At 37.7% G+C, this 11,632-nt stretch overlaps 1 protein-coding gene across 7 annotated transcripts in view; it reads right to left on the bottom strand.

Annotated features, from left to right (window-relative positions):
• Nucleotides 1-207: 207 nt before the first annotated feature.
• The window catches only part of LOC118617064 (U2 snRNP associated SURP domain containing), a 54,008-nt gene continuing 42,583 nt past the window's right edge, over nucleotides 208-11,632 (bottom strand). For 3 of the 7 annotated variants that reach the window (XM_036242580.1, XM_036242582.1, XM_036242584.1), the window contains 5 exons: nucleotides 11,084-11,243; nucleotides 8,163-8,273; nucleotides 5,920-6,038; nucleotides 4,562-4,738; nucleotides 2,929-3,450 (listed from right to left, as the gene is read on the bottom strand). In XM_036242580.1, coding sequence (XP_036098473.1) covers nucleotides 3,312-3,450; nucleotides 4,562-4,738; nucleotides 5,920-6,038; nucleotides 8,163-8,273; nucleotides 11,084-11,243 — 706 coding nt within the window. In that variant the 3' untranslated portion in view covers nucleotides 2,929-3,311. Of the gene's footprint in view, nucleotides 3,451-4,260; nucleotides 4,428-4,561; nucleotides 4,739-5,919; nucleotides 6,039-8,162; nucleotides 8,274-11,083; nucleotides 11,244-11,632 lie in introns of those variants that run through there. The other 4 variants (XM_036242586.1, XM_036242585.1, XM_036242581.1 and 1 more) reach the window with 4 other exon arrangements.

Below are 11,632 nucleotides of genomic sequence, written 5' to 3'. Positions count from 1 at the left end.
TGAAAACCAATGGAAAAATACAGTCGGTGAGGATTTAAAAAAAACATAGAATACAACAGAAGAAGAAAACAACAAAGGAAAAAAAGCTCTTACTTCTTAAGTGTACAATCTTTAAAAAGCAGTACTATTTATTTTGAAAAACAATTTTCTCTGCTAGAGAAATCATAATGTTGTGGTCATCTGAGAACAGGTTAAGTAATTTTGGCAAACAGATTAATTTGCTCTCATTTTGAATAATCAAATGATAAACTATTACCATGGCCATATAATTTTTTAGAACCTACACCACCACAAAGGCAAATGTGTACAGAATATTTCTAATAAACCTAAATTAGATCATGATTGAATTTCTTAAAAACATTTTCAAGTGCTCAAGAATACTAAAATGTGTATTGGGGGGATACAAATATTTCCTCCCTCTGAGATCTTTTAATTAGGATAAAAATCTTAGGGTAAACCCACAGGAATGGTCTGCAATAAAGAAAAATTAGGTCAGGGTATAACAACTTCCACCAATTTTAGATTAAAAGCCAAAAACATTCTGAGACAAATAAGAGCATTCTTTGGGGTCAGGGCTTTTTGTTTAGTTCTTTAATCTCTAAGTTCTCAACACGTTACAGTTCAGAGATGCCCATACACTTACTAACAATAAGTAAATACATGTCAAAAAACAATTCCCAAACATGATTCTTTCCATCACAGGTCTCTCTTTGGTAAGAAACAGACTACCATTTACTTTCTCTCACCTGTAGAAGAGAGGGAGATTAGGCGACATCAAGCTGGTAAGGAATCCCTGTTTATAAACGTTAGGTTAGAGAGTAAAGGGCTTACACTGTGCCCTTTGGAAGAGCAGACAATGGGATTTCCTCTTATATACAGCTATGGAAGGAGACTGTCTACTACAAAGCCGGAACCGGGCATTTCCTGTAGTCAACCTGTAGAAATTTTGCTATCCAATTAAGAGTGTTCTTTAGATAGAAAACATGAATAATATGCTATTATAAAAATATGGTACAATATCTCCTCACTATTCTCCAATTTCTGATCCATTAAACTTTCATAGAATCCAGGGAAAATTCAATAGGCTTACTTTAGGTATTTTCTCATTAAGTAAAACTGAAAATAACCTATCTAACAATATTATTTCCAATTCCAGAAAAAAAAAACTCCAATACAATCTAATACACACATTGACAAACTTCAGAGAATACATATTCATCGAGCCAAAGCAAGCCCCACCCATCCACCCAAAAGGAAGCCAGTCATTACCCACTGTGATATAAACAACATTCACCAAATCTGGATCCACATGAAAAGAACGGCTAAATCCTACTGCAGTAAAAAAAAAAAAAATGCTACAAACAAGCAACCACAACTGACCTAACAATTTCTACTCACTCCTACTTCTCCAGGATATTTTTTTAAAAGACGGAGAAATAAGCATTCCTTGTAACTTGACTGGCAAAATCATTACCTGACTATTTCTAGGTCTATACTAGATACCAGAGAATGATGGAATGCCCAAATCAGTAGAAACTCAACATTATTATTTTTGCAAAAAAAAAGGTAATTATATAAAAGTCCATTCACTTAGGCAATGAACAAAGAAAAACACTTAACTTTAAAAATGGCTATATTTGTAGGTTTTTAAAAACCAGCACCAAATATTCATGTTTATTCTGAGCAACATTTAGAAATTAACATATCCTAAGAATATGGACAAACAAAAGAGCGAACAATAAAAGAATAGCTTCCAAGCAATATTGCATGTGGGTAAGAACCACTAAATAACACAATCTGATTGGCTCATTTCTAAAGCGATTACAGGTTTGCCCAGTTAGGAAACAGCATGCCCCCCCCTCGCTGCTCAGCTAAGGTACCTAACTCTCCCAAAATGGGTCAGCTTATTTTATTTTGTGACTAGGCAAGATTAAGTAAAACAACTTGAGAAGATATTTTTTAAAAGCAAGCTAATTCAAAACAACCCATTATTGGGAATAGTTTTCTACTCTCTCTTTTAAGGGGGGAAACCCCATCAAACCCCAGTATAAAGTGCCTAAAGGAGAAACGGAGGCAGATTCAAAAGGAACAGTGTCAATTCAAGTAACACAGCCCTTTATTCCATTATTTTTATAGCAATACTGAGGTCAACATCATACAAGGTCTCTTACTTCTTCCTCAGACAGCAGCAAGGTTTCTGCCACCTGCAAAACAGAGTTCAACGCTGCAAATGGTTTAAATCAATTTTCTGCACCTTGAATTCACAAACCACTGAATGTTAAGTTGCCTTAAAACTATTTTATTTTTAAATTTTACTTAAAGCTAAAACTAACTCTTTTTTAAAAAACAAAACAAAAAACAAAGCAAAAAAGGTGCTTTAAACAGAACCTTGTAGAAATATACTCATGCCAGGGTTTGAAGACAGCCTACAGAGGGTTGTAAAAGGCAACTATCAGACAACTAATTCTATGGCCAACTCTTGGTAGAAAAAGTCTTTTACAATAAACTTCTTTCGTGACAAATGAAATCAGAAGATGGAGATTTAATAGTTCCCCAATAATAAGTAGTTGCTCAGGACATAGGTTGAGTGTATTTAAGTCATATTGCTTCTTTGAAGAAAAGGAAAAGAATTTTAGCCAGGCCTCCCATTAACAATAGACCATGCCACATTCCCCTCGTCTTTTGATCTCTGGGTACTAGTGTTACCCAAGAGAACCTTACCAAAGAAATCGGTTGGTAAACCTACCAAAAAGGAGTCTCAGGTTCCCTAACTTTTATAGTCATCTTAGCAAACAGAAAACTTGAGCTGCTTGAACAATGGAGCTTGTAAAGTGTGTTCAGTATAGAAACACAACAGAAGTGCTAAACTCACTTAGTAGGACTGGACAGGACTTGATGTCACCAATGGGGCAAAAAAACAACATATGGTTTTCTCTTCAGATTTTATTTGAAATCTAATTCAAATTGTCAAAGCTACAAAATAGGGGAAGACATCTGTATTAGTTTTGCTAAGTCACAGCATCCTAAAACAAAATACTACTACTGCCAGCAGATCCATTATACACATTTCTGATGAAATTCATTACCACAATAAAAATTTCATCTTGAGAACAGCCACAACGAAAGTAATTTACACAATATAAAACAATGACAGGTCTACAGATGCAGTTACTCATGAGTTTACACATGCGTTCACAAATAAACAAAAACCCCAGGAATGCTCTTTTCATTTGATTTTTTTTTAAAACAGACCGTTCAGGCACAAAACAAAATCGCATTTCCAATAAGTGACAGCATCTTAAAAATGTATGTCAGTGTTTGTTTTTCTTTGACTTTTTATGAGACCTGTGTGGAGATCGGGACTGGGATCTGGATTTCTTCCCTGATTTTTTAGGGGATCTAGACCGTGATCGCCTAGACCTTTTAGGTGTCCTTGAACCAGATGGTGATCTGAGGAAACAAACAAAAACAATTTATCACAGTACTCATGTGATCAAAACGGACTCCTTAAATTATCTAAAATGCACTTGAACTAAACACAATAAAAGTCATTGAAACACAGAAGGCTGTAAACGTCCCAGATCTGTACACTGCCTACAGCGTGCACACGCACACACGGGTTTTTTACATGTGCATCGTATCAGTCATCAGAGGTGCACTTGCTTTAAAAGAGGCTCCTGAGCCTTATCACACTGTTCTCCTGAACCAAAATCTCGAGGCAGGACTAAGGAGTTGCAGTCTTAGTAAGTTCCCCAAGTGAGTGACATATCTCCAGTCTGAACCTCTAAATCAACAAGATAAAGTTCAAAATGGCATCTACTACCATTCACAAAACACAGGACAGCTCTGCAGCCTTTCTCTTTGAGGGAAAAGGCACAACTATTGCAGTGTCATTCAAGGGAACCATGTAAGACAGCATAATTTTTTTAAGTGCTGTTCATGAAGATTACCAAAACAAATAAATAACACATTTATCAAATACACACACACATACACACATATGTAAGTGCTTATCTATTTTATAAAGATTTTACTATAATAATAAAGTTTTAGCTCTCAGGAAAATAACACCAGATAAATAAAACATTTCTGAACTACTTTTCTAGAACTATAAGGGGAAAAGTCTATACTAAATTATACACTGAAGAAATGGTATTTATTTTCATAAGTCTCTACCCAAAAACTAGCTGTGAAGATTGCCAGAGTGATATGGGGAAAGGGGGATGTGGTCTTTTTTTCAGCTTTGACAAAAATAAAAGAATTTTCTACAGAAACTAAAGAAGAACAGAATGAAAAGTAAAGCAGCTACCCCTACTCCATAGGAAACACTGGATATGATGTTTAAAGTTCTTGGCTGGTCTTTACTTGTTGGAAGCCTTCTTGTGCTTTAGTCATGAGATTGGTGTTGGGTGGTGGGAAGGCATAATCTAAAATGAAAGCATCTCTTTTTGGTTTTCTAAAATCCTTTAAAGAAGAGCTAGCAACCAAATTATTCTCAAAAGCCGGTGCAATGAACAGGAAACCGGTATACGAAATATTGCAAAAAATGACTTGCATTTACCTTTTGGCCTTTTTGCTAACATCTCTAGGAGAATCTTTGTGAGATGACCTGGACCGGGAGCTCTCTTTATGAGATCTTTCTGAACGCTCTGATCGCTCCGACTTTGGTGATGGGGACTTCACTCGTCTACCACTGCTACTGCGAGATGGGCTAGGGGACGTACTGTGTCGCCTTTTCCTATGGAACAAAACCCCAAAACATTCCATAAGTAAGCAAAGGATCAGGTATTCAATTTCCTTCTACTAAATTAGCTATTAACTCCTACCAGTTTACGCTAACTTTATTTCACTAACTTTACTGATGTTATTTTCCGACAACATTCAAAGCGCTTCATACCAACAACCAATTAAGTCTTAAAAACAGATTGATCAAGACAAAAACTGAAGTCAACAAAATTGGATTTTCTTTTGCTGTAAGAGAGATTATTACTGAGACAATGGACAAAATTTCATTAAGGTCTCTAATCAGCTAAGTTTTTTAATGTTAACTTCACAATCTTGAAACTTTTATTGTGGTTTACATAAGATAATGGAGCATTATGTTGGCAAGTTACCTTAAATGGTTGCGAAAAGTGGGAAGGAAGAAGAAAATAAGGCAAAAGTAGAAATATTTAACATTTGGGGAACGTGGGTGGAAGATATCTGGAAATTCCTTATACTATTCTTGTAATGTTTCTGTAAATCTAAAATTACATCAAAATAATAATAAAAAAGAAAAAATAGATTTACTATTTAACCAATAACTATGCTATTTGTAGAGTGACTAAGCCAGAATTATTTGCATTCACTTGGTTTTTATTAGGAAAAAGTTAAATATTAACTAAAGCAATTTTCTCTACTAACTCAAATTTAGGGATTATGAAAGTAAAAAATAAAAACTACAAGATAAGTGATTTTTATTAGAATGAAGACAAAGTGGGAAGCAAGTGCTTACAGTCTAGGTACACAATCTCCTTCCAAGGAAGGACTGGGAGACTCAAATTAATAGGTAGCAGACTCAGCACAGAAGAAATGCTTATACTAGAGGCAACTAAGAAAGATCTAGCAAGCTGTTGTTCAGTTATTTAAGCCTAAGCTTGATACCTAATACAGCAGCTGAATTCTTAGCACTGGACTAAGGCTAAGGTACCCTATGGACAATGTAAAGAGATAAAGGAATGATGGCTTAGTTAAGTAAGTTAAGTGCCAACTGAACTGTCCCATTTCTCAGCTAGTTCTGCCTCCTGTAGGCAAGAGCCAAACATATTTATCATGAAAAAATATTTTTCTAGTTTGTTAGATTGGTGATAAAATAGCATAAAATGGAACATCATTCTAAATCCTAAAACAAGTATAGGTATTAACTGAGAAATGTTGTACCTTTCTTTCCTTGTTGGAGTACACTCATCTTTTTCTTTCTTGTCTTTGGATCGAGATTCCAATTTTTCTTTATCCTTCTTATCTCTTTCTCGTTCTCTTTCTAATTCTTTCTCTTTCTCCTGTTTTTTGTTGTTGTCAATGAAAGAATAGTCATTAAAAAAATACCAATCTGGGTTAATTTCATTTATGTAACAATGTTTTCTCTTCTACTTAACTAATTTTTAAATCACTAATACCATTTTTTTAAAAATACCTCCTCTTCCAGAAAAATCAGTCATTTCTTCTACTTATCCTGAATAACAGTGAAACCGGCAACAGCAACTAAAGTTCACTGCATGCTCACCATAGGCCAGGTAATTACTAAACAACTTCCCACATACTATTTCATGTATTCCTTCCAAATACCCATAGGAACAGAATTTTCATCCTCATTCTAGGATAAACAGAGACTCCGAAAGGTTAAGCCTCAGGCCCATGGTCACACAGAATGGAGTCAGGATCTGAGCCACGCCCTGGAGCTAAGGCTCTCAACTGCCGCCTGTGGAGCACTGTCCCCCACAAGCTAACACACTGACCCTGCCCTTCCAGACCACAATAACAGCAGTGATCCTAATCGCAAGGCAAGTGGATTTAATCAAAAGAGAGCTATTACCAAAGCAATGGCTGAAAAGGAGCAATAGCTATTCACAATAATTGTCCATCAGGAATCTTATTAGTAAAAGACAAGTATGAATTGTACTGGAAATTTTAAATCCTAATTTATGAAAATAAAAACTATGTGACTAAGCAATTATATAAACCAGAGAAAAACTCTTTCCTTCTCCTCAGATGCTACGATTGCCACTTCTCACTTAAAATTACAATTTCTGTTGATTATTTAATTAAAGGAGTAGCTACAGACAACGAACCCACAAAGCCCACTTAGATCTTCACTAACAGGAATTTAATTTCTCTATCATTTCTGTGCATCAAGAAAGCTATCCGACAGCTGGTAAAAAGCCTATGCCAAATGTTGCCCATGCTTCCTATAAAGAGCCAGAGAGTAAACGTCTCTGCTTTGCGGGCCACACGGGCTGTCAGGAGCATCCCACTCTGCCACAAGAGGACGGTTGCGAGCCAGAGGTCTATTTACAGAAATGAGGTGTTGGCCACTCGTGTACACCTTCAAGAAATACATCCTCCTCCCTAACTGCAGCTGAAATGCAGGAGACTGCAACGGTAACACATGTATTACCACCATGAAGACAGTGAGCATCCCTGGGTATCATCTTCCAGGAAAATCAAACACCTGCCATCATCACCAAAGGGATTCATGTGGTACTGACACATAGCAAAGATGTTATCTTTTTTAAAATCTCACATACCTTTATTCAAAATATATCAAGCAAAGCACAAATTTAAGAAGTGAGGCTCAGGAGACTGTCCCTGGTGGTCTGTGCAATGTATATTCCTCACTGATAACTCACAGGACTCAAACTACAGTTTAAATATTTTAAGCACTTTAATTCAACAATAAAATGTAACAGTGGCTATCATCTAACGATCCTGCAAAGTCGGGGTTACCGGGGTGCTCTGCCACCCTGCTCTCCCAGCACCAGTTCTACAGCACCAGGCACTTTGCAGTGACTGTCATCTCCCTTCTGGGCTTTTCCTTGGTCGCTTTCTATAGAATCTTCTTTACAATGAGTCAAGATATAGCAGTGCCAATAAAATTCCTGGGTTCGCCCAACAATTATCACATGGGTCTCCTTGTTCTAAAATACTGTGTACCTCTACATATTTTCTAATGTACAAGAATATCAGGTCCCTCAAAAGTTTCGCGTTCACCAATGAGATAGTCTACCACTTGCTGTCCCTCCTTGAGAACAATGGAAAGGAGCCCGAAATGAACTTGCTAAACCCCAAGTCCATCTTTTTGTCTCTGTGCCACTTTTCATGGTTTCTGGTGTCTGTCACAAATACTCTTCCTACAGGGTCTTCCAGTTTTGAAAGCATACTCTTAGCAGAAGTTTATAGGTAGTATCTGCAATAAAATATGTTGGGGCCCTAACCCTTTTCCAAGTTGAAACAATTATAAAACATCAAATTTCAAATGTTTCTAACTATCTACCAATATCCAGCATTTACACATCAAAGGACGCAATTCGAAATATATCTTCCTTAATACACCAATATACCAATATTCTAGGTAGTCAAAATATAGCTTAGGAAAATGCATGTTATTGAGTATACTTATTCCTTACTCGTTGAAGAAGTTTATCTCTGTAGTGTTCTACTTGCTCCTGAAAGCTCTGGCCTGGTTTTTTAGGTCTTTTTCCAGATTCCAATTCATCTTGAAACTTCATAACTTTGAGCTGTGAAGCAAGACATAAATTTTTTCATCACTACAGTTTCTCAAGTACTGCTTGATAAACAAGATAGAAACAGAGGCATGAATACATGGAACAGACTGACAGCTGTCAGAGGGGAGGGAGTGGCACAGAGGTCGGGGGACCAGATGAAAAAAGGTGAAGGGATTAAGGCGCATGCGCACACACGCACGCACACACGAACGATGCAGTGTGCAGATGTTTTATTGGGGTGTACACTTCAAACCGGTATCTCAATACATTTAATTTTAAAAAAAAGAGTCTTTTCTTTGAAACAAGTGTATAAAAAGGACAACATAATATAGCAAAGTAGTAACTGATAAGGACTCTGTCAAAATATAACATCAACAGCCCTGGCTGGTTTGGCTCAGCGGTTAGAGCGTCGGCCTGCGGTCCCGAGAGACCCGGATTCGGTTCCCGCTAAGGGCATGTACCTCGGTTGCAGTTTGTCCCCGGCCCTGGTTGGTCGTGCGGGTGGCAACCACTCGATGTGTCCCTTTCACGTCGATGTTTCTCTCTCTCTCTCTCTTCCTCTCTCTCCCTCCCACTCTATCTGTGCAAAGAATGGAAAAATGTCCTCTGGTGAGGATGAAAAAAAAAATATATAACATCAACATAAAACCCCTGTGAAAGCCATTTGTCAGACAAGCCCAGCTCTTCAGAAGTCAAGTGCACAGGCGACCACATGCCCTCTGCACAGCCATGTACAGTGACTCAAAAGCATGAATGTGGTTCATGCCCTGAAGAGCTTATTTCAACACAATAATAATGAATTTGGTATCTGGTTCCCCAATGGTCTACATTTTAAAATTAGAATTTGATTCACAATGCAAATCCCAAAAGGGTAATTTGTAGGAGGGAAGCACTACAAAAGCAAAGAAATAATCGCCAAGCATCTAGCAAAGAAAGGAGACCAGATTATCAGAGAGCACAAAGTATGGAAATGTGAGTGCACACACACACATCACATATGTACACACACATCCAAATCAACAAAAAAGCTGTATTACAACTTTCTTCTCTTTAAGCCAATCAGGAAATAGAATATTAAAGAATGATCAAACAGTCTGTTCTGGCACTTTTAATTATCAAAATGTCCCTTCAATTATTAAGAAAATATATTTCGATGAGTTCAATCTTTGTTTCTACTCCAGCAGTTCCACAGGGTTAGGGAAGCAGAGCTCAGCAAGGCTGGGAGGAAATCTGAGTGAGGAAGGGCACGTGCAGTACGAAAGGGGCAACAGTGAGCACATTCACTGACACCTAACACCTCAGGTCCCTAAAAACTCTAGAGTGTAACTGAACACATCCCAGGAAAAATAAATCAGCCTAACTCTGAAATCCCTTCTCTAAATTAACAATTAACACCAGATGATTCGGTGTAAGGTAAACAAAATGCTTTGTTTGGTGATTACCTGAGAAAGAGGTGGACAAGAACGTGTGCCAGCCCAGCACTGAGTAGGTGGAGAGGTGGAAATACGGTAACGAACTACCAGTAAGTAAGAGAAATCGCACTGACAGAGCAGGCATTCAAAAAAAATACAGTTAAATGAATGACAGAGTATTAAAATTCACTCAGGTACACTTTTTCCTTTTTTTATATTTTTATTAGAGAGAGAGAGGGAGAGGGAGAGAGAGAAAGAGCAACATGAGAGTGAAACATCGACTGGCTGCCTCCTGGATGCCCCCTACTGGGGATGGAGCCTGCAACCCAAGCACATGCCCTGAGCGGGGGATCAAACCAGCAACCTTTCGGTGCCATAGGGCGATGCCCAACTGAGCCACACTGAGATTCTGGACTGACTGCTACACCACTGCTAACATTTATTGGGAATGTTTCATCACCTTAGGGCAAGGAACAGAAAGGAAGGTTCCATTATAAGATCCTTCCCTCTGACATGTTGAATACCTTCAGTAATAAACAGAAGCATTAAAAAAGGAGAGCAACGGAGGGAGGGAAGAGCTGCTGGAGATAGTTTGGACTCTCCCATAAGCTTTTCTCCTTCTTACTGCTAAGCCCCACTTAATGTCCACTCTCTCCCCATCACTAAAGGACACAGACACTTAAAATTAGCATATTGTAATAAAATGTACACATAACTTGAACATGCCAGAAAATATATCTCACTTTTCTTTTATGTTTTTATTGATTTTTAGAAAGATAGGAAGGGAGAGATAGAAACATCGATGAGAGAAACATCAGTGGGCTGCCTCCTGGACGCCCCCCCACTGGGGATCAAGCGTGCAACCCAGGCATGTGCCCTGACCAGGAATCAAACCAGTGACCTCTTGGTCCATGTGTCGACGCTCAATTGAGCCACACTGGTCAGGCTGTGCCACTTTTCTTATATTCTATGTACACTCTCAAATGTAATGGATTTCACAATGTCAGATACAATCTATTTATTAGAATCAATATCTTCAGAGGATCTCTTATGTGCCAGGTACCAGAGATACAGTAACAGACAGAAAACATTGTCCTTTTCCCTCATGAATATCACAGCCCAGTGGGAAATAGAAATTAAACAAGCAAGCAAGCAAGCAAGCAAGGGGAAAAAAACCCACAAGACATAATACACACAAAAGAGATAAATTGGGGGAAGAAAATCCAGACAAGTAAGAAAAAATCCAGACAAGGGGAGGAGGGATGCAGAGGCCTTAAAGGAAGTCAGCTGGTATAACAATTTCTAGGCAGAAAGGGAACAGGATGTACCAAGGTGTGATGCCAAGAGGAAGCCTAGTTCAGCAGAAGAAGTGAAATGCTGGTGCAGTTTCAATTTCATTGCAGTACCAACCTCAATTTCACGAAGTTTGGCTCGTTTTTCCTCACTCATTTCAGAGTACTTGGAGAACTTGGACTCAGTCATTTCTTCTTTGATTGGATTAGAGTACACGTGATGTTCTTCGGATTTGGAACTCTGAGTATCTTCTTCATCTTCACTTTCTTCTTCTTGACTTTGAAAATAAGCAGAATATATTGTATATGTCAAGGCAGCAAAAAAAAAAAAAAAAAGAAGTTATATTTTACAGTCTGGATTAAATTACCTTAGAGCTTAAATAATGTTAGCAAAACATAAAAGGAAAACTCACCACTAAAACATTTTTTACAAAATATTTGATCAAATAATATAGACAGTTTAATAAAACTGTTTCCTCCACAAAAAATGTTTGGACTTCCACATAACCGTATTTTTTAAATTTTTGCTTACGTTAACTAACATTATGTGTGTCTTTCATTCTGCAACAAACTTTCCCTGTAGCAGTTAAGTGAAATCCAGTTCAGAGTAATTTCACCCAGCTTAATGTTTAAGAAGCCCAAGTGTTTACCCTCCCCTATTCGATAA

Source organism: Molossus molossus, unplaced genomic scaffold (genome assembly GCF_014108415.1).
Source record: "Molossus molossus isolate mMolMol1 unplaced genomic scaffold, mMolMol1.p scaffold_m16_p_5, whole genome shotgun sequence".
NCBI classification, from domain to species: Eukaryota; Metazoa; Chordata; class Mammalia; order Chiroptera; family Molossidae; genus Molossus; species Molossus molossus.
This window is presented reverse-complemented; position numbering and strand designations above follow the sequence as displayed.